The following is a 21,454-nucleotide window of genomic DNA, read 5'->3' as shown; positions in this document are numbered from 1 at the left end:
GTCACATTTAAGGTGAAACATCTTCGCGTATGATTTGCAAGATATATATATATATATATATATATATATATATATATATATATATATATATATATATATATATGATTATGTGCTAATAAAGCATGTGGTAATTAACATCTAGCAAATATGTTTCTGTAATTTATGGATTTAGTTCATTATTAGCATAATTTGTATACATGGCAAACATTTTGTAAAGTATGCTTTTTCACTTTAGATCGAGCTCCAGGAGAACGCTGTCAATGCTACGCTGTATGTGAAGAACATAACTTCGAAACACAATTCGCACTTTCCACATTGTAAGTAGTAATTCAATTATCCATTTTTAGTTTCTGTTATGTTATGGAATTGTCCTATCTACAGTACCATGCATAAATTAGATTCCTTACGTAATTGCCATGGGGACTTTAATAAAAAATAAAATGTAAATAAATACACTGAATATGTTTCTGAAAATAATATATGAGATTTTTGAAGAAAATGTTATGGCATAGTTTCAAAAATTCTCAAAATGATATCCTAAGTCATTTTATAAAAATAATACATCGGAAATATTACTGTAGATTAAAAGCCATTGCATAACGTATAATATGAGAGGAGGAAGAGCGTAGTATGACAGTCTAACTGGTCTGCAAAATTCAATCCAGGGTATACTACGTGGAAGGGAGGTTGACGTCTGTTTTTTTTTCGGAAACGGTCAAAAGGAGCACTTACATAATATGCGTAACTTATCAATAGTCAAGATCAAGAAGGATAGTCATACTACATACATATATTAATATGTCAATAAATCAGCACCTCATCAATGTTAAGTCAATACAATTCCACTAACTTGGAATTTAAAATAGTGGTTTGGAGAGTAGTGGTATACTACTCTCCAAACAAGAATGAGGATTCAATAATAACATGTAACCCTAGAACCCTGGGGATATATAGAAAGTAAAGACGATATCAGTAAATACACACACACACACAAACAAACAACCCCCCCCCCCCCCCCACACACCGCAATTTAGAATTAGAACACTGAAACAACTGATCTTTTTTATTTTCTAGTCACGATCCAGCAAGTATTCTGTACCAAATGTCTTCCTTTCCTAAAGTGAGATTCAAACGAGACATTATGTTCGGAGACTTGGAAATGCTTGGTAAGCTAGTTTGAATATTTTTTCAGTTTTAAATATTGTGTAAGGCAAATTAAATATACACCAATGAATGTACAATATTCATTTTTCTAATTTAACCCTCCATTTTCATTAGTTCAGGAGTTGCTTCCATCTTTGCGAATACTTCTATATTATATTATAAGTTTATAACATCAGAAATAGTAATAGAGTGTTGAGAAATGTAACCTCTTATCTTTGCCGTTCTGCGTAAGTTTCCAACCAGTTCGTCAAAAGGCGACATGTCGAAAATTTTGAAAATAACCCTCAGTTCGCGGATAGTTCTCAGATTACAGATCTATAGTTACATTATTTGGTACTGTGCTACACACAGAACACACATATAAAAGACTGAGATACACATGCTAGATGATGAACTTTGCAAACTGTACATTTAGGGATATAGGATGATGTAGTATGGATAGAGTTTGAGATTTTGCCCCATAGAATAGTTTCTATGGGTGTGTTGAACATATTTCATTAAAATCTATCTTAATGTTTACATATCTTGATGCTTTTCAGTTTCATTCGGAGGCACAGCAAACCTCTTCCTTGGCGGGAGTCTCATCTCAATTGTGGAATTGGTTTACATCTTCGTTCTCTGGACAGTTCGGCTTCTCTCTACAAAGTACAGAGCAAAGCAACTGGTTGATAGGAAGGGAAAGCGACGAAAACTGAAATCGGCTTTCATGAGTAGGTTGGAAGCGGCTATGGTGAAATCCAGATCAAAACATTATCTGCGTATCAAACGATTGATTGCCGTGGAGAAGCAAGGGTAAGACTCGAGAGTTTCCTTGTTTCTCATTCTCTGCTATTGAATAACAACCTTTTTTGTTGCACATTCTCTACGACTGATGTTACGACCTTCTTTTGTCTCGTACTCTCTGGTTGACAATCGTCCTTGTTTCCATAGTCTTTGTCTGAATTACGATCTTCTTGTTTCACAATCTATGCGACTGGACCAGAAACGTCCTTGTTTTCATGGTCTATGTCTGAATTGGGATCTTCTTGTTTTACAATCTCTCCGACTGGATCACAATTGTCCTTCCTTTCATGGTCTATGTCTGAATTGCGATCTTCTTGTTTCACAATCTCTCCGACTGGATCACATATGTCCTTGTTTTCATTGTCTATGTCTGAATTGCGATCTTCTTGTTTCACAATCACTCCGACTGGATCACAATCATCCTTGTTTTCATGGTCTATGCCTGAATTGCTATCTTCTTGTTTTATAATCTCTCTGACTGGATCACAACCTTCCTTCTTATCATGGTCTATGCCTGAATTGCGATTTCATGTTTCACAATATCTCTGACTGGATCAAAATCATCTTTATTTACTTTGTCTATGTCTGAATCGCCATCTTCTTATTTCATTCTCTACCACTGAATCGCAATATAGTTTATTTCCAAAGTCTATGCCTGAATAACGATCTTCTTGTTTCGCATCCTCTGCAAATGAATCACAATATGCTTAGTTTCTCATTCTCTGCGAATGAGTCACAAGCTTTCTGGTTTCAGTGGACTACGTCTGAATCACGATCTTCTTTGTTTCACAAAACAATCTTCCTTTAGTCACATGCTCTATTGCTAAAACACCATCTTCCATTCTTCATACTCTACGATTGCAAGACAACCTTCCCTCAATCGCATTCTCTACGATATGCGTAACTGAGTCATGATCCTCATTGTTCACATTGTCTATGACTTCAAAGCAATTTTCCTTCTATCACATTCTCCATGGTTGGATCGCAATCTTTGTTGTTTTATATTCTGTAAAATTGCAAGATAAACGTTCTTCTCTCACATTATCTACGACTGAAACCCGATCCTTTTTGCTTCACATGCTCTGAGTTCTAATCACGATCTCCTTTCTTTCCCTTTCTCTACGACTTAAAAACGAACTTTTTTTTTCATATTTTCTATTAATGAATCAGTTATCTTATTCTCTGACAATTAAACTACATTGACATACGTATTTTTTCCTTGTATATCTTCTTCTTGCTGAAAATGTTATTTTCAGTACAAATTCATTTGAAAATATCTTAACCTTATGACAAACGTTATTCTTTATTCATTTATCTTATTTATGTGTCTACAAAATATAATTCGATAATCTCCACATTTTTAAACACATTCTACTTAACTTTCCACCCGGATTTTTTTTTTAAAAAATTACAACTACCTGATGTTATGCGAGAAATTGCATTATTTTGGTAATTCCTTCCAGTGCATTAAAGAGAATATTTCTGTCGATTGCACTGTAGCACTGTATACGTATATGCTATCTGTATATTGACATATTACAATAAATGTTATTCATATTCTTCTTCAGTTCAAGGATTAGTGTGAAGAAGAGGGGATTATTTTGTGAGTTGCTCAGGGAGTACTTGACCCACACATCACTCGACGGAGTAAAGTACTTCAAATCAGCACCTAACTTAGGCTTTCGGTAAGTTATGGATCTGACACAATTGTTAGAAATGTTAATTACAATAATGGATAGCACTGTGATAGTCGTAATGAAATCTTTGGGTTATTGTAACAACCCATAGTTTATGAATAAGTGCATTGCAGCCAAACATTTATTGTCAACCGCATGAATGTGGAATCATATGTAAATTCGTAACAATCTGTAGAATCTTTAAAATGTAACGTACAACGAACTCCAAATAGCAGACATTTAGCCATAACCTTTCCATACAGGAAATTGCTAGAACCATCTAAGGTATGTCTCAGACATTGCAGAATTTCCTTCATCGTCATCGTTTCAAACAGGTGTATACAATCGCAATCAAGGAAGAGACTACAGGTCTGACTATGCATTTGTTTAGTAAAATCAATCTGAATAAATATATGGGGAGAGAGAGGTCAGTGGCCAGTTCTAACTTAGTCTACAAGTGGAGGGGTGAGTTACGAGCATTATAGAGAGAGAGGCAGGAGGACGATTTGAGCGAGACCGTGTCAAGGCGAGTCGCAAGTCAGACTCTTTGTACAGTCTTGAGCATGACCTCTTATCGCAGATCTTCAGCTGTTGTGCAGAGACAGGTACAGGGTGGGAAATAACCTTTTGCTAGGGGTCCACAGTAAAAAGTAACAACAATTAAGAAATTATGGTAATACCAAATGTTTACTACGACAATTGTGGTTACAAAAACAAAATTAAAAGTTAGTATGTCCGCCGTTTGCTTCTCTCATAGCACGAAGATGATCAGGGTAGGAGCTCAGAAGATTCGCAAACAAGTCCGTATTCCATTCCATGTCACGGAGGACTTGTTCCAGATGTGCAAGGAGTGTTGCCCGGGAATAGCGGTCCGGTCCGCGTTCCACTATCATCAAGGACTCAAGTGCGTCCTTCAGAATAGCCAAAAAGTGCTCCGCTGCATTCAGGTCCGGTGATACACCCGGCCATTCCGAACTGCTGAAGAAGTCAATGCCACTTCGCCGAAGAAGGTCTTGCTTGGGTAGCATTTGCCTTGAAGCAAGGTGCTTTGTCGTGAACTAACTCTTAATTATGTTTTTGTAACCACAACTGTCGTAGTAAACATTTGGTATTACCATAATTTCTTAATTGTTGTTACTTTTTACTGTGGACCCCTAGCAAAAGGTTATTTCCCACCCTGTATACCCTTTAAAATAGCCATGTTGATCCAGTGTTTGGGGGTTTAAAACTCAAGTGTTGTGTTGACCCATTCGTATGTGTTTAGTTAGTACCTCTCGCATCTTACCATCAAGCACACCATGAGTGGCAAGTTGCTCCATCATCAAGGATGAATGATCGGTGAGCCACATCACCCAGTTCATTCCCACATACCGAAGGGCATGTTACGAATTGTCAAATTTACTCGTACACACTTTCTCAGCGATAAAAATGTCATGCCAAGTTATGGGATTTGGAAGTGAAAGGATTGGGAATACGTAACACTAAGATTTGTAATTAATGCAATTTAATTGCATTATGGGCCATTCCACGGAAAGTGGTCCTACTCCATCTAAGTATCAAAATAATTCAATCTGAAAGGTGTTATTGTTTTTTAATGTATTATTGCTTAAATATTTGTGAATGCATACAATTTGCACGTTTTACCAGCAAGAACTCTTACCATCTGTAGTTGATGTGCTTCATAGACAAATTGAGTCCAATTTTGCTACATTTTTAAAGTGTCACACTCGTAACACATTTTCATTAATGTTTTACGTGCTCACAAGGTATGTCATCATATTAAAGTTCTTTTCAGTTGTTAGTACACATCACTAAGTACTTCATAATTGCATAAAATCATTGCAATATGAATATTTTAATCTGATTGCATTTCTGTGAATATCCCTTATATGAAATATTATAAATATTATTATTGATTTTCCCTGTAAGTCGAAAGATCCATGTCATAGTGTGACTTTATATCTCAACGCAAAATAATAATGTTCTAGTGCAGTACGTTAGAGTTCATAATTTTTCTCTATTTCTATCGGACTAATGGGTACAGATATGAAGAGTGCCTTGTGATTATTATGAAGAAGAGTAAAATATACATTAACTTTGTGAAGAGTGAAGTTATCTTAGATTTTAAAAAGGGAGAAATGAAAACTTGAGAAGCGCTTTACTGAAGTTAAGATCCTTAGAGAAATTGGCAACTTACAGGGAGAATACTATCTCCAATTTTTCTATATTATTATCGGTATACATTAACTGATTATGAAACATATTAATTAACATCATAAAATTTATGTTGACTGTGATGTGATAATTATGATCAAGCTTGTTTTTCAAGTGTCTGATGATATAAGTATAATATTCGTCTATGTTTCAACAAGAGCATGTTCTCATAGGGTGGCTTGGCTCCTGGTGTGGTGTGGTTTGGCGACCTTCGCTGTCATCACGGCTAAATCCCTCAGGGAGAAATACTTCTACAGTTCCATGACGTATGAAATTGAAGCAGGGAATGTAGACTGGAACATTTCCTTTCAAGCCATTGCATTCTGCTCGGTTGAAGAGGACTGGCCTGCGATGTGAGTATTAGGTTAAGCAATCAGGAGACTCCAGCCGAACTTCGTGGCGGAATGGTTAGTAAAACGCGCTACAACGCCAGACGCCCAGGGTACGAATCCATTCCTCAATTTCATCATCATTCATTACCCATCCTCATCCTCGCGATTAGCCAAAAGTGGCAGAAAAGCGACGCTAAATAAGAAAGCAAATCATGAGACTCCAAATTGATGAAATTTTTCATGTAACTACGTCTACCATTTCTGTTCAGCAGGCTCTTTCACGAAACGATTGGCCAGCGGTCACAGCCTTTTGTATTACATCCTTCACGAACTAACCTCTGTGGTTGAGTTGTCATCGTAACAGGGTACGATGCGTGATATCTCGGGTTCGAAACCCTTGAATGCAACATTATGTTTGTCAGTGCACCATTCATCTGCACATACACAAACAGGACTTTTTCCAGGGAGAGGCAAGACAAGCAAAGTATATTTTTGCGGGGGGAGCGTCAAAGGAAGGATATTTTGTCCCCGCCCCAAAGAAACGCTCCTTCAGTCTGATATTATCATGTTCCTGCAACGTCCTTATAATAATTAATACAAATTATTGTGATTGAAATGAAATTATATGTGTGAAATATATAATTTAAGGTTGACGTCCATTTTCTATGTGTCCCCTTGCCCCTCTCCGGATATCTATGGACACACACAGGAAGATTTTTTTAAAAAAAGTTATACGTGGTGTCGCGTCGTGGTAGTGGCACAAGAACAGAATGATGTTCATATCCTTGTGACGCTAGTGAGCAGTGACGTGCCCACAATTTTCGAAAGGGAAGGGGGATACTTCTATTCCATTTAGTAGTCAGCCCTCATTTTTCCACCTTTCCATGCCTTTGACGTTTTCTTTTTAAGGATTGATTGATTGATTTGCTTTATTTTACTTCACTTTTGGCTAATTTGCGAAATGGAGATGAGTGAAGACATGATGAAATTGATGAATGGACACTCACAAACATCCATACCCAGGCCAGGGCTTGAACCCGGGACCCCTGGTATAGTAGCGCGATGTGCCTCTTATTTTTAGGAATACTAGGCCAAAGGAAGTGGGATTATGACTTCCACCAACCTCCATTGGGTACGCCACTGCTAGTGAGTCAGTTTTTTTGGTGTCATGCTAGTAATTTTGTCCTAGCGATAGCGCGTAATGGCTGGTCAGCTGTAAACTTACTCCAAGCTCGAGATAAGAGAATTTTTACCATTTGTGTGGGCGAAATGCCTCAATTGTTCATCAGATTTATCGTGAAATAACGATGGTATACGTGCAGGTGCAATGTCGTGTCTAGCACAAGTGATGTGGCGCCAGCAATTCGAACGCAGTCTTACGGTCAATCATTTAATGATTGATTTATTTGTTGTTTTATGTCTACTTCGTGCACAGAAAAGCTAATCTGGACTGGACGTATAGTTTAAAGTGGAATCCGAAACACGATGTGCCTCCACAAGGTATCGAACCCTGGACCCCTTGAATACAAGGCGACGACGCTACCACTGCGCCATCAAGGAGGCCCTACGGTCATTCATTAAGTTTAAGGTTTTTGCCCAAAGCAGTAAAAAAAACAGTGCGCACAATACAAAATTTGCTCGAGAGTTTTGGATAGATGATAGATGGCGTGGTGACATCCGCGGTACAGTCCCGATCTTCTATTGTATCTATTACTGTCTGGTGTCACTGATTTCTTAACTCCCCCTCGTATGTATGTACATACATAGGCTATGTGCTTGTGTGTGTGTGTGTGTGTGTGTGTGTGTAATTTTGGGTGCTGACAATAGCTGAGCTCATATTACGGAAGCTTATATTTTTTCAAACAGAATTGAGCTTGATCCTGCTTTCGACGAATCAGCAGGAGTCTTCATTTAATATATACAGCAGAATTTCTTGCTTATTTCAGACCTACCAATAAATTGATGACCGAATGTTCCATAAATGGCATTGAGATGGACTGTGGAAAAGTCTTCATTAAGATACATTCGGACTTACCGCATTGCCTTATTGTGAATTCAATGCAAGTTGGGTAAGTTCTGATTTCTACTACGTAGAGTAATCGGCAATATAAATGGGAAACCTGGATCCGGAAACACTTGTTTCTCTGCAATGCGTTCCGAGTGTTGCCTAACACCATGGCAATGGCCGCACTTGTTATTGGAAACTTGAAGTTCACTCCCAGCCTCGGAGTTATGTAACACGCATTGCGCAAAAGCGAATATTTCAGGATCTAGGTGTTCTATTTTTATTACCGGTGACTGTCAGACTGCAAGTACTAACATTCTATTGTGGTCCTTCTTTGGCATTAATAGCTAATTTTAAGATAGATCCTGTTTAAAACAAAGAGGGTATGCACGAGGCTAGAACAAAAAATAACTCCGAAACTTTTTATTGAAACATTAAAATAATGGTTGGCATATGGGACAGTCAATAAACACATAATGCAACATACGTAGAATTTAAAGTTAGAAACGTTTGTCTCAAAATAGTCCGATCAATCACATGCGATAAATCATACAATGCAGTGACCATTAAGAAGCAGTATATTTGAGATTGGTAAAGTTACGTCAGTCAATATCGCGTATTGTAGCATCACATAGCACGAGTTGCATGAGAGCGAAGAACCGGGTAGGAATGCTACCGCTGTCGTCTGCTTCAGAAGGCAGGAAGGGTCACATGAACCAATCACGGTAGACCTCTCGTACGCCAGCGTAAGAGAGCCCATTTACGCGCGTGCTGTGGAAATGGAAGCTTTCCCTCCATAAAGGCAGCAAGGAATATAGGAGTCCTGTACGCCGAACCTGCTCGGCGTCCGGCCGGGAAAGGCATTGAAAAGAGATGCTAGAACGAGTGTTGAGAGTGGAGCGTTGCAAGCGGATCGCGAAAAATAGCTATTATAATGCCATGAAGGTCAAACATATTTGAAATTAGTCACGTTTTACTTTATAATCACAGCATTTTAGCATTTTTGAAATTTTAAATCTGGGAACGCCGGGCGTACGGGCGTACTATAACGCTACGCCACTGCTGAAGGAATATTAAAGAAATTCCAAAATATTAGGGGGGCAAATACGTCGGCATTTTCGTTACCCCATTTCCAGAAAATGCGGTAACTTCGTTATCTGACCTTACGTTCCTAGCAGGTCAAAATTACCCCCATGAAGAGGTAAGATCGTCACGCTTCCGCGACCGTTTTTCCCTTTCCGATCAGTCGTAAAGTCTCCTGCACCTGATCGAAGGTATAGTACTGATATTTCCGACCACCTGCAAACAGCGCCAGAGCACAATGCACTTGCACACAACACACTTCCTCCCTTGATGTCCACTCCACAACCGCACGTGTGTGGCTTCACACTCCCTTTGTTCCACCAGCACGTGACTCCTACCGACATCTATCAGTCTCATGACGAACTTACCTTACGGTCCAGGAATGTTTTCACCGGATCAATGCAAGTACGGTCCGGGATCCATTTTTCCGGATCAGTTTAAATAGGGTCCAAGTTTCGCATTGAAATGAAACGATACGCAAGTTGGACCGAACTTAAATTGTGCGAGAAAAAAGTTTCCGATCCTGTTACGGAACCAAATATAACCCATTAGAATTTATGTGTTCCTGGATCTTTAACAATCCCAGGGTTCTTAAGGTCCAGTAAATTTAAATAAATGCAATTCCCGTCCGGGAGTGAAAATCAGCAAATGTAAATGGGTTCTACACCGTAAAGAACCTTTTTATGATTAAAGTATTTCAATTCGGCCCAGGATCCTTTTTTTCGATTGAATTTAAATACGGTTCAGGAACTTTTCTTCCGGCTGAATTTAAATACGGTTCAGGAACAATTTCTTCCGAATCAAATTAAATACTGTCCACGAACCCTTTTCAATGAAATAATACCAACTTGTATCGAATTTAAATTGTGCGAGAAAAGGTTCCGGTCCTGTACCCAATAGAACCCATTAGAATTTATCTGGACTTAAGAACCCTGCTTGAAACGAAACAAAATTTATTGACGGAGCACCGTATTAGTTTATCAGGGGTGGTGTTCTTCTTGGGATATTTATTGAAATTACAAGAAAACGAAATTTAAATTAAAATAGGTAAGTTTAAATATTTCTTTTCCATACGTGTATACTTCTACTTTTGAGAAATTTGATTGGGCCTCATGGAGGAAGTGGATCGCTGTTTATGAAATATTCTTGACCAACATTGCAAAATATATGGTTCTTTAAGTATGTTTCCATATGAAGAGGTTCATAAAAAAATCCAGTACTTTTTTCTTAAAATGGCGTGGATTATTTATTGACAACGTTATTTTGTTTTGCAGAGAAGAATATACATTATCCAGTCCAAGGGTCACCGCCAAAAATAATGTTGTATTGAAATCTACTATATTATGGCATGCGAAGAATATGGAGGTATGTTTCCTATTTATGAAATCTAAAATGTAAGGACAAAATCCTGTCATTTAACTCCAGATTAAATTTCCCTGGAACACATTTGTTAAACTTGTAATAATAAATTCTGTAATTTGTAATTGCATGTTCAGTAATGTACCCTGGATTTTCAAAAGATATGAGCCAGATCATAATTCTCATCTTTTTATTTTCAGTAACTTCTGTATGTTACAATAAGTTCATTCTAGTCCACACCCCACCCCGACCCAATGAATATATGCAATAGATAGAGACATGCAATATATACAAGTCGTGTATGTATCTAGACGCACATATGAGTATTATAATAACCCTTGGCTCAATAGACTGCGAGGGCCAGGGAGCGACCTACGGACTGCCGACCTCACTTCCACATGCCTGAGCAGAGGTGAGCGATCATCTAACCAGGTACGGAGTTATGTGTGAAACCTCTGTCGTTGTTGTAGGTTTCATTCGTACCTCCTCAATTTCCTCATGAAGATAGGTTGCCACGAGTCCCATACACTGGCCGAAATCTCAGGAGATTTTTTTTTTACGTTTCCCCCAGGAAACTCGAAACAGCGCTCGTCTCGTAGCCTGAGTCCAAAACCTGACGCATTCATTCATGCACATTCTGTATTATAATTACAGTAAATGTAATCTTTGACAGACTTCTCTCGTCATCAGCTGATGGATTTGTTTTTTTTAAAAAAAAAAAAAGAATTGAGGCGTTAAAAAATAGATTAATTTATGAATGAGAAAGTACAGTCAAGTAATAATTTTGAACTATACCTACTTCCTTCCTCTCTTCGTTGATCTGTGCTAGTTTTTAATCTCGGTTACTAAACGTAGTGTACGTCGTTCATATTCAATAAGGATTGTACACTACAGAAAAGAAGCTCAGTTTTATATACTAGCACTAGAGGTCTATCTGAAACCTAGGAAAATATGCCAACTTCACACTCTTTGATTCATACAATGGCGTAGGCAAGGGGTAACCTGATGGGGCTACAGCCCGCTTTGTAATTTTGAGATGATCAAAATTTGCAAATGAAAGCAATAAAGAACTGTGGAAAAATCAAAGTGGTAATTGCAACCGCCATTAAAATGACCCCAGATTTCGATTTTCGCCTTTGAACAACTTTCAAAACGACGGTTGAAAATGGTAATTACGAAACTTTTATTCCGTGTACCGCTAGCAGTGGAATGCAGCCGCTCGGAAAAAAAGGAAATATTGCTTACGCTATACTGTTCGCATTTCCAGCTGGCGGCTGGGAAGCAACGAATCAGCGATCAGTTGAATTCTCATCGAGTTACATCGGGCATTTTCGTATCACAAGGCACCGAATGTTACTCATGGGACGAGTCAAATGAGCGTCGAATGCATAGCATATTCCCAAACGTGCTGTAAAACATGGAGAGAGTTGATCAGCGCCGTTACTGAATAAAAGTTGTACAATAGTACACAAAACACCCAAACACGGTACAAACAACTGACAAAACAAACGTACACTTGGCAACATGATAACGGGAGAGCGATGTTACCCCTACAGATTTCATTTCGCAACTGAGATTGGTGACACTCATCGAGGCACCCCCCCGAAAGGCAATTGAAGCATTCCACCGAATAACGTTGTATAGCACATTTTGGAATATTCTGAGTTATCAGTGGAATCATGCTGAACCGAACATGACGGACATATACTGAAAGACTCCTTTCTCTATTGTCCAAGAGTTGGCACGAGTATGCTGGCAAACTGGTCTCTGAGTGGAAGAACGCTGTATGTGCAAGCAAGATGCCGGACCGCAGAGAAGTAACGTTATCTGCTAGCGACGTGCATCGTATCAATAGAAGCAGAAAACGCAAAATAAAAGTTTCTAAATGGAAGGACGTTAAAAGGAAGACGTTAATGGATGCAGGGGAAGCATACACAAGTAGAAAGGTAAGGATGTGATGGCAAAGAGGCAGCCAAAGAAGGCAAGTGGAACAACGCTGTATGGTCAAATGGAACAATAAAACGGTTGCAGTAAACGGTAAGGTACATGAAACCTTTGCCTTTTGGCAGCACAGCTTGTAGAGTATTTGGATTGTTGTCATGTATTATACAATACTGGGTAATATGAATGTCTTAAATGTATTATGATAACGGTTTGTAGTATCCAAAGACAAAAATAATGTTACGTCACATCAGCATGTAGTTATTCTTTACATTCAAAAATACACCATCCTAGATTATACCTTGTACATGAAGATGTACACACTGTTCCAGATAACCTACCTGTCTTGCACTGTGGCCCACTGCCACTCAAGAAGAAGAAAAAGGCCTGATGCTGCAGTACATGGACGAGGAATACAGACAGTTTTACATCGACCTGCCATGTGCAGATGAGTGAAGTGTGTGTTTTGGTGTAACTGAACCATTTATTTTTAGTCTTGATTGAACCACTGGCATCAGAATAACTTGCCAGAGTGAAGTGTGTGTTTTGGTGTAACCGATCCATTACTTTTTAATTTGGTTAAAACACTTTCATCAGAGTAACTTGCCATGTGACGATAAGTTCAGTGCATGTTTTGGTGTAACACATCCAGTTTTTTTCAATACAATTAGATTTCGGTACTGTTATCGTACCTGCTGGTGTCAATTTTCCCCATAGTACTTCTGCACATACAGCGTTATTCCACTGGAGATATTTTTAGTGGCCTGCCAAGCGGCTACAGGCTACAAACTGGCCACTCATAACGTCGGACATTGCTCAAACATTGATATTGTGGTTGCATTATGATTTATTTTTTTTTACTTTGTACTCCAGTAACATACTACAGTTTTTTCGTGTTTTCTCGCATTCACTGAAATATGCCATACAGTGTTATTCGGTGGAATGCTTCAATTGGTGGACAGATAGAGCTATGTAGTAAAACGTAGGTCAGCCACCAGTTGCGCCTGCAATCAGTATAGTGGATATACACGATTGCGTGGACAAGAAAATAATTATAACGATAATGTTACACGGAGAAACTGCATTAATTGGACATTCTGTTCCAGGTTGCATTTCTCTCCAATTACGAAGTCCCACTGACACGAGGATTCGGATCATTTTACTCTTTAACAGTGGAAATGCCGTTGAGGGAACACCTGATGTACGTTCTGGTGTCTGAGGAAGTGGCTGATGAAGATGTCCGCTTAATCCCAGAGGAATCCAGAAAGTGTAGGTTTCCTGATGAGACGAACGGCCTGTGGACGTTCAAGTACTACAGCTACTCCGCCTGCATAGCACAGTGCATAGTGGAGGCCAAGATGAAACTTTGCAACTGCACCGATGTCCTTGTAGGACAAAACAGGGGTACGTACGCATCCGTCACTTTCTACTTCCATACGTTGCAACTTGAAGACAACTGAATGATTCAATACCTCAGTTAGTTCGCTATTCTTTTTGATACTAGGTATTAGATTGTATTTGATTGGATGTTTTCAGTCAATTTTACAGAGAAAGGCTAATTGAGTGGTATCCGATCCACTGTGCTATGTGATTCCACCGTGTATCGAACCCCGATTAAAAGGCGACGGCATTATCACTACACCATCGGGGAGACCCAAGGTATTAAGTGTGCTGCAGGAAGAGGATTTCGCTCGAGCGCCAAATAGTTCGCACGGACAACGCTAGATAGCGTACGCATTGAGAGCTTCTTCGCTCAACCAGGCAAAACGATAGGAAGTCCAGTATTACCAGTATAACTGTACTTCGTCTGTCATAGTGGGTCCTAAAATATGGATCGGCAAGTGAAAGACGCAGTGAAATTGAAACGTAAGTTAATATAGTCATATCTCGATGCTATGTGATATATGAAAATCAAATAAGATAGGTGAGCAAATGGAGGCCATAGTTAAGCTTCTATGGCAATTTAAAAATCTCCAATGAGAGATAAATTTATGAAATTTTAAGAAATAACTCTTATAACTAACAAACAACATGTACCATATAAATATTTTGTAAAATTGCTTGTAACGTTTTTTTAAAAAGATATTTACAAAACCGTTACATCTGTTCCCAAGGTAGCCCACGGGGCCCACGGGTACCAAAGATGGCCTACTGCTCATAGTCTCGTAGAAAATGTTGCTTGTGCCCAAGAAAACATATTTATTATTTTTTTATATATATAATTTGTTAGAGAAATTGTTAGTCTCAAACTTTTGATTGGTGACATGCATTATATACAGTACCGAAGCATAACGAAATAAATAAAACGATCACTTCCGCAAAAAAATATTACTGAAGTATTTAACCCTATAAACCCAACATATTAATAACATTTAGTGATTCATGAAAGGATGTGCAAAGTTAACATTATTAGGTAACCTTTATTAATAAAACGTATTTTAATGTGAAAAAAGTAAATTCCAGAAGCGAGTGTAACCTGTTCCCAAGTTTGGCCTCCACCTTACGAACTCGCCTCTGGACTACGTTTTTGAACACAAATAGGTATCGTTCCCTTGACACAAAAAACATTTTTCAGTGTAACTATGTGATCAAAAAGATAATTAAAAGAACTTTCAAAATATGTATAAAATATTAACATTCCTTAATGTGAAGGACGTACACACTCAAACATTTATTACTACCTAACAATAACAACGACAACTAATCTGCTCGATTCCTGACACAACAACTTACATGAAATAGCTGCTGGCATCCCGAGGGAGTTTGTTTTATGCATAGTGCACCAGAGGAGGACTGGGTACATTGATGTAGTGCCATTTGTTATCTTTGTTAAATACTAATATGATTTTCGTGAAGTGGGCCACCTTGGGAATTGTGGCCACCTTTGGCTCACCTACCATACATGATTGTGGGCGGAAACTGCCGAGGCGGATATTTTACGTACATGTACATGAGTCTACGATTAGTGTCACATTAACGTATTCCATCGTATACAATCGAGGGTGGGCGACTAGGAGGGAGCACAGTATCCAGGAGGATGCAGACTCTATCCTTCGCCCAAGAGCCGCGACAGGACGTTCTGGAGGAAGAAAGTTTGGGATGCCATGGCTCGAAAACGAGCCGAAGCGCCACAGGTAATAGGTAACATTGATACTTATTTATGGAACAAACTCTTGGTAATCTTAGAGTCAGTACATTCCACACACACAAATACTTCCACAGAATATATCTTATAGAGTACAGTGGGATCCATGAGTAGTACCGTGCAAATTGTCCATCACCATGTTCGTGCACTTTATTTGAAGCAATGAGAGCTTCAAGAATTAAAAGAAAAATCAAAACAAGCTGTTGACAACTTCTGCACCAGCATACATATCAATCCATCGCTTAAAAACACATAGGATGTAAGAGAAAAATTAATTAAAATAGTCGTGGACAATTTGCAGGGTAATACTCATAGATCCCACTGTACAATGCGTCATTATTTTTTGAATTATCTTTTTCAATATTTCATGTAAATTAATAAAAAGTGTTGTATTTATTCGTGGTCACACAGTGAAATTTAATGTTTTATACGTTCTTTATCTGCAGTCAATTGTTAGTACTATTGCATGTAATTATAATTTCTAGTAATATACTTTTTGGTATTTCAGGGCAACAGAAGCTGTGCAAGGATAATGGAAATACATGCTTAAAAGATTCAATAGGTAAAATATACTGACATTTCTACTTATTAGTGCATTTTACGTATATTTTATTGTGATGTACAATTTAGTACGACAATTCGAATAATCGTAATATGATCTCAAGAAAGTTATAACACGCTAGCATATTCAACTTAGCATTACGTTTTATAAGGTATAATTCATAGAAATCATTCGATAGTTTCGTTTGAGTATTCCTAAATAGATTACGAACAAAATTTTATTTATAATTAAGAATTGTGTCCCAATGAATGAACATCGGGAAACAGGGAGAAATTTATATTCTTTAATATACAATAACAACGTTTCTCGAATTTCAGCTCTTGTATTTTGAACACGCAAATTTGCAGTTCAATAAAAATTCTTGGTGCAAGTCATATGATAATGTATGGCGTTCGTTGCACAACCAAATTTTGAACGACATATATGCAAATCGTCCACTGAGAATATAAATGCTCTGTGTCCATTTTTTTTTTTCAGGAGAACCCTTTAAAGTTTAACATGCTCGTATATTTATTGAATCTTTGTCACCATTGCGCTGAAAGTTTGTATAATTGCAAGAGCTGACATATTGAAGCCTATCTAAAAAGAAGTAGTTGTTTCGTTAGGTAGTTATGCTGTAATTAATAATTGAAATTTCAGATAGACAATTGCACGCAACGCTTGTTTTGATTTGAGAGTGCCAATGTTCTACCTACCAGATATGGCACTGCATTCTGGAAACGGAGATGAAATAATTGCATTATAAATTTGTTATTCGGTAACAAAGTAAAATAAATAATTCATATTTTTGAAAATCAATCAACTACTTTGATACCACTATTATCAATGTTTTTGTCCCCTAACAATAAAAGTAAGAACGGAAGACCACTACTGTTGCTAAGCAGCTCCCACAAGTCGGACAATTCCTCGCCCACAAGTCACTAAAGTTCGAATGCAAGTGATTTATCTCACGCTGGGATGGCGTTTGTGGTTGGTTGAGGAAATTGTGGTTAGGTTTCATTAGTTGTTGGAGTTTGCCTTCTCGTGACTGCTTATACATTTTGTACATGGGCCAAAAACACTCTTAATATAACAATATGGTTGCATGTAGGCATCAGACGAATGCAGAGATGAAACAATATCATCCTAAATAGACTACATGCAAGATATCTCCATTTGTTTACAATTTGGAGATAGATCATTTGCATTCTCAATGAACGGAATGTCAAAGCTAGTTATCTCACCTAAGACCTAAGTTACCAACAAGAAGTGCTTGTAAAATAGTCCAGTAAAGAAAGGGTTTTGAGCTCAAATAATTTATATAAAGCTAAAAATTTCAGGATTTGTTTTTCAAGCTATTTGGAATAACTTACTAAAAGTCGCAGAGAATCGCATGTGTGCATCCTCAAAATGGCGAACAAAGATGGCGGCCAGTCGATATGAGTACAGTTCCGAATTTTTGTCATAGTTCGGAAATGATATGTCGTAGCTCACTTGTGTAAAATTATTTGAACTCTAAAAACACCTAACTTTAACTCTAAGTGTAACAGTTTTGGATCCAATAACTTTAAAAAATTTACATCCATTTAAACCTTAAAAATGTAGAAATTTTGGCCCTTACTCTGGCAGTTTATGCAAAAATATCCTTATCGATTAAGAAATAGACAGTAAAGGTTGTCATATTTTTAATGAGCTAATCATTACCTACAATTTTTAAAAAAGCTCGTTCAGATCGGTTAAAAATTATCTCAAATATTTAATTTTGAAACAGACAGGCTTGTTTAGACTAGAAATAAAAAAATCTCTCTCCTCCAGATGGGACACTAATTCTTGGACTCAGACTTGCAGAGTTCTCAAGCAACCTTTGGATAGACATGCATCTTGTGAAAGATACGCCACAACCATTGTGGAGTGGTGCCATGCACGCTATGTACAAGTATCTCCCTTTGATATAAGCAGTGAATAGTTAATTTACCTTTTATCAATAATGTAGCATCAGATATCAATACTACTTGTATCTACTCTACTCTGCTGTATGCAGTGAAAGAGTGCAAGAAAATTGGACAGAGTACCTGTGTTGCGACATTCGACCAACCATTATACTGGAAAGCTCTTGAAATTGTGTCTGCAGCTGAAGAAACTTCTGAATTGTTCAAAGTTGAAGTTGAAGTGCGCTTAGGAGGTTTCCATTTACTATGTTATTTTTGGGCACGATCGGGTACATTATGTCAAGAAGTGGTAAAGAGGAACTTTGGGATATGCTGTACGCCAAGACAACAGTAGTTAAAATGCTGAATGGCCATACTTACTCAAGATCATTGAGAGTTCACTTCTTGACCCTGCTCGCCCTATACCAGGAGTTGCAGAGACATTTACAACCCATTGACGATATCACAAAATCTGAGATCCGCGATCTTATTCAACAATATGTGGACCCATGCTCCATTTGAAAACACAACTCAAATGTAATTACTCAAGAACATTGGCAAAGGTCTAGTTGCAGACAATAAAACAAATTGTGATCAAACGAGGAGTGTTGGGGAAACATTAGTTCAGAGAATGATTGGAGGCTTCTACGGTTTAGTAAAATTTCAAAGAAAGAAGATGGTCATCCCTATCTCGACCACCTACAGCACCGTCAAAATCAAACAAGAACCGATTGTTGCAGCTCTTCGGCAGAATCGCAGCTGTAATTAAGCAAGGTGAAAATCTTTGTGAGTATCTGAAGTATGAATTATCTCCAATGCCACCTTCGCTGTATGACAACATCTCCATGCGCAAGAACCACAAATCAACTGTGGTAACTATTGTTGAGTATCTCCTGCCTTGTGTTAAAACACCAGAAGACATTACGTATGTTGTGGATGGAGGATTCCTTCTTCAAGCAATGGTGTGGACTAAGAATGACAATTACCAACAAATCTGCTTTAAGTATGTGAGTTATGTCAAGCGATTTTTTTCACCTTGTACTTCCGTTGTATTTGATGGACACAAATTATAATTAGACACAAAGAATGCTGAAAGACAGAGAGGAGCTTTGGGGAAAATGTCTGCAACGATCGCATTTGACTCTGCCATGGAAGCAACGACGGATCAAGCACAGTTCTTGAGAAACTCAGAGAACAAATCTAGACTGATTCTAATGATGAAAACACAATTTGAAGCAGCCAGGATAACCGTATACCAAGCAGAAGGAAATGTAGATACATTAATCTGTTCAACAGCAATAAAAGAAAGTACGAACGGCAAATCTGTAGCTGTTGTTGGATCCTATTCTGACCTTTTAACAATCTTAATTGCTAGAAGACTTCTTGAATAGTCGCTGTTTCTTTTAAGGCCCCAGACAAGCAAAACTGAGGGAAAATGCTACGATATCGCTAAAATTCAAGAAATTCTTGGGCCACTCAAAGACTGCTTCCTCTTCTTTCATGCTGCTACAGACTGTGACACCACCTCAGCTATATTCAGAAGAGGAAAGTCGACAGCGTTCAAGATACTCCAAAAAGATAAAGAATTGTGCACGTTAGTCATCATCTTCAACCAACCAAACCTGAACTGTGACAGAGTGATCGAAATTGGAGAAACGTTTCTTATTCGCCTGTATGGAGGAGTCGTTAAAAAGCTGTCTTCACATTTCAACTTGGCCATTTTGTCGCCTACCAGCGCGGCAGACGCTCAACTCTCACTTCGAGTGTACTTCCAAGGCCAGGGGTGGAACAGACGAAGCATGAACCCAATCGAATGGAGTTGGTGTGTCAAAGAGGGTATGCTGAATCCAGTACCCACAGAGCTACCACCAGCTCCAGCAGAAATACTAAACTTACTTGCCTGAAAGTGCAAAGTGACTGCGAGAAAGGATTGTGAACGAGCAACATGTGAGTGTAAGAAAGCTGATCTCAAGTGTTCAAAGTTCTGTGCATTCCGCCAAGGAAGTTCCTGTACAAACAGCCAACTGGAAGACGAATCTGATTTAGATTATGACGAACACCTGCTTTACAAAAACCATATGTCAATCAGAATGCCAATGGCGTATTTGCTGATGCATTCTGTAAGGTAACGGGTGAACCCTTGGAATTTCATCTTCACTAATCTGTTTCAAAATTAAATATCTGAGATATTTTTTATCAGATCTGAACGAGCTTTTTTTAAAAATTGTAGGTAATTATTAGCTCATTAAAAATATGACAACCTTTACTGTCTATTTCTTAACTAATAAGGACATTTTTTGAATAAACTGCGAGATAAGGGCAAAAATTCCTACATTTTTCATGTTTAAATGGATGTAAATTCTTTAAAAGTTATTGGATCCAAAACTGTTACACTTAGAGTTAAAGGTAGGTGTTTCTAGAGTTCAAATAATTTTACACAAGTGAACTACGACTTGTCATTTCCGAACTATGACCAAAATTCCGAACTGTAGTCATATCGATTGGCCGCCAACTTTGTCCGCCATTTTGAGGATGACGCACACATGCGATTCTCCGCGACTTTCAGTAAGTTATTCCAAATAACTTGAAAAACAAATTCTGAAATCTTTAGCTTTATATAAATTATTTGAGCTCGACCTTATTTATAGCCCTTTATTTACTGGGCTAAAAGTGATAAAGCTCGCGCTTTTTTAAAGGTATTTACGCAAAAAGCTTGTTTTTATACACTCCATATATTTTAGTGTTATTTAAAGTGGTAACATCGCTGGGTTGAATAATCTGTTGTGATTTAAAATACTAAGCAAGTACTTAAAACATACTTATGTACTGTAGGTATGTATATTAGTTTGCCCTCCTTGCAGATCATCTGGAACCAGTCAACACATTTGAGCCGAAAGAACATGGACTGAATTGTAACTGTCCACTATCCTGCATACAGAAGGATATATCGTTCATTGGAAACGTGCCGTGAGTATAACTATTACATAAATACAAACAATTACTTGACTTTGATTTGATGTTTGTTATTTAGTGTCGCTTTTCTGTCACTTTTGGCTAGAGGCGATCATAATGATGGGTGATTAAATTGATGAAGAAGCAAAAAGACCGGGATTCGAACCCGAGAGCCCTGATGTCGTGGCGCGCTGTGATAGCACGGAGGTTGACACACAATTATTGATTATTAGTAAAATATAACCTAGCCAAAATGGACTGCAATTGTTCATTAAGAGATTGATAGTTGAAGTTAGAGAAGGGTGTGTGTACTTCTCTTGCTCTCGTTAAT

The 21,454-nt window shown here is 38.0% G+C and overlaps 1 protein-coding gene across 1 annotated transcript; it reads left to right on the top strand.

Annotated features, from left to right (window-relative positions):
- Window positions 1-266: 266 nt before the first annotated feature.
- On the top strand, window positions 267-21,142 carry LOC145991681 (uncharacterized). Its single transcript, XM_083127742.1, has 10 exons — window positions 267-317; window positions 1,075-1,166; window positions 1,704-1,956; window positions 3,516-3,632; window positions 6,011-6,190; window positions 8,116-8,238; window positions 10,532-10,622; window positions 13,664-13,961; window positions 16,211-16,264; window positions 21,033-21,142. Exons 2-10 carry the CDS (start codon window positions 1,103-1,105, stop codon window positions 21,140-21,142), a joined length of 1,290 nt encoding a protein of 429 aa, XP_082983868.1. The 5' UTR covers window positions 267-317; window positions 1,075-1,102.
- Window positions 21,143-21,454: the final 312 nt, after the last annotated feature.

The sequence above is a fragment of the Lepisma saccharinum genome, chromosome 8 (assembly GCF_977018435.1).
Source record: "Lepisma saccharinum chromosome 8, izLepSacc3.1, whole genome shotgun sequence".
In the NCBI taxonomy this organism is placed as follows: Eukaryota; Metazoa; Arthropoda; class Insecta; order Zygentoma; family Lepismatidae; genus Lepisma; species Lepisma saccharinum.
The sequence above is the reverse complement of the archived record's forward strand: the minus strand, read 5'-3'. Positions and strand labels throughout refer to the sequence as shown.

Excerpts from the sequence above, each read along its gene's own strand:
- LOC145991681 (XM_083127742.1), top strand. The coding sequence starts at position 1,103 with ATGTCTTCCTTTCCTAAAGTGAGATTCAAACGAGACATTATGTTCGGA. Across the intron at positions 1,167-1,703 it reads CGGAGACTTGGAAATGCTTG|TTTCATTCGGAGGCACAGCA; the intron begins GTAAGCTAGTTT and ends GATGCTTTTCAG. Across the intron at positions 8,239-10,531 it reads GTGAATTCAATGCAAGTTGG|AGAAGAATATACATTATCCA; the intron begins GTAAGTTCTGAT and ends TTTGTTTTGCAG.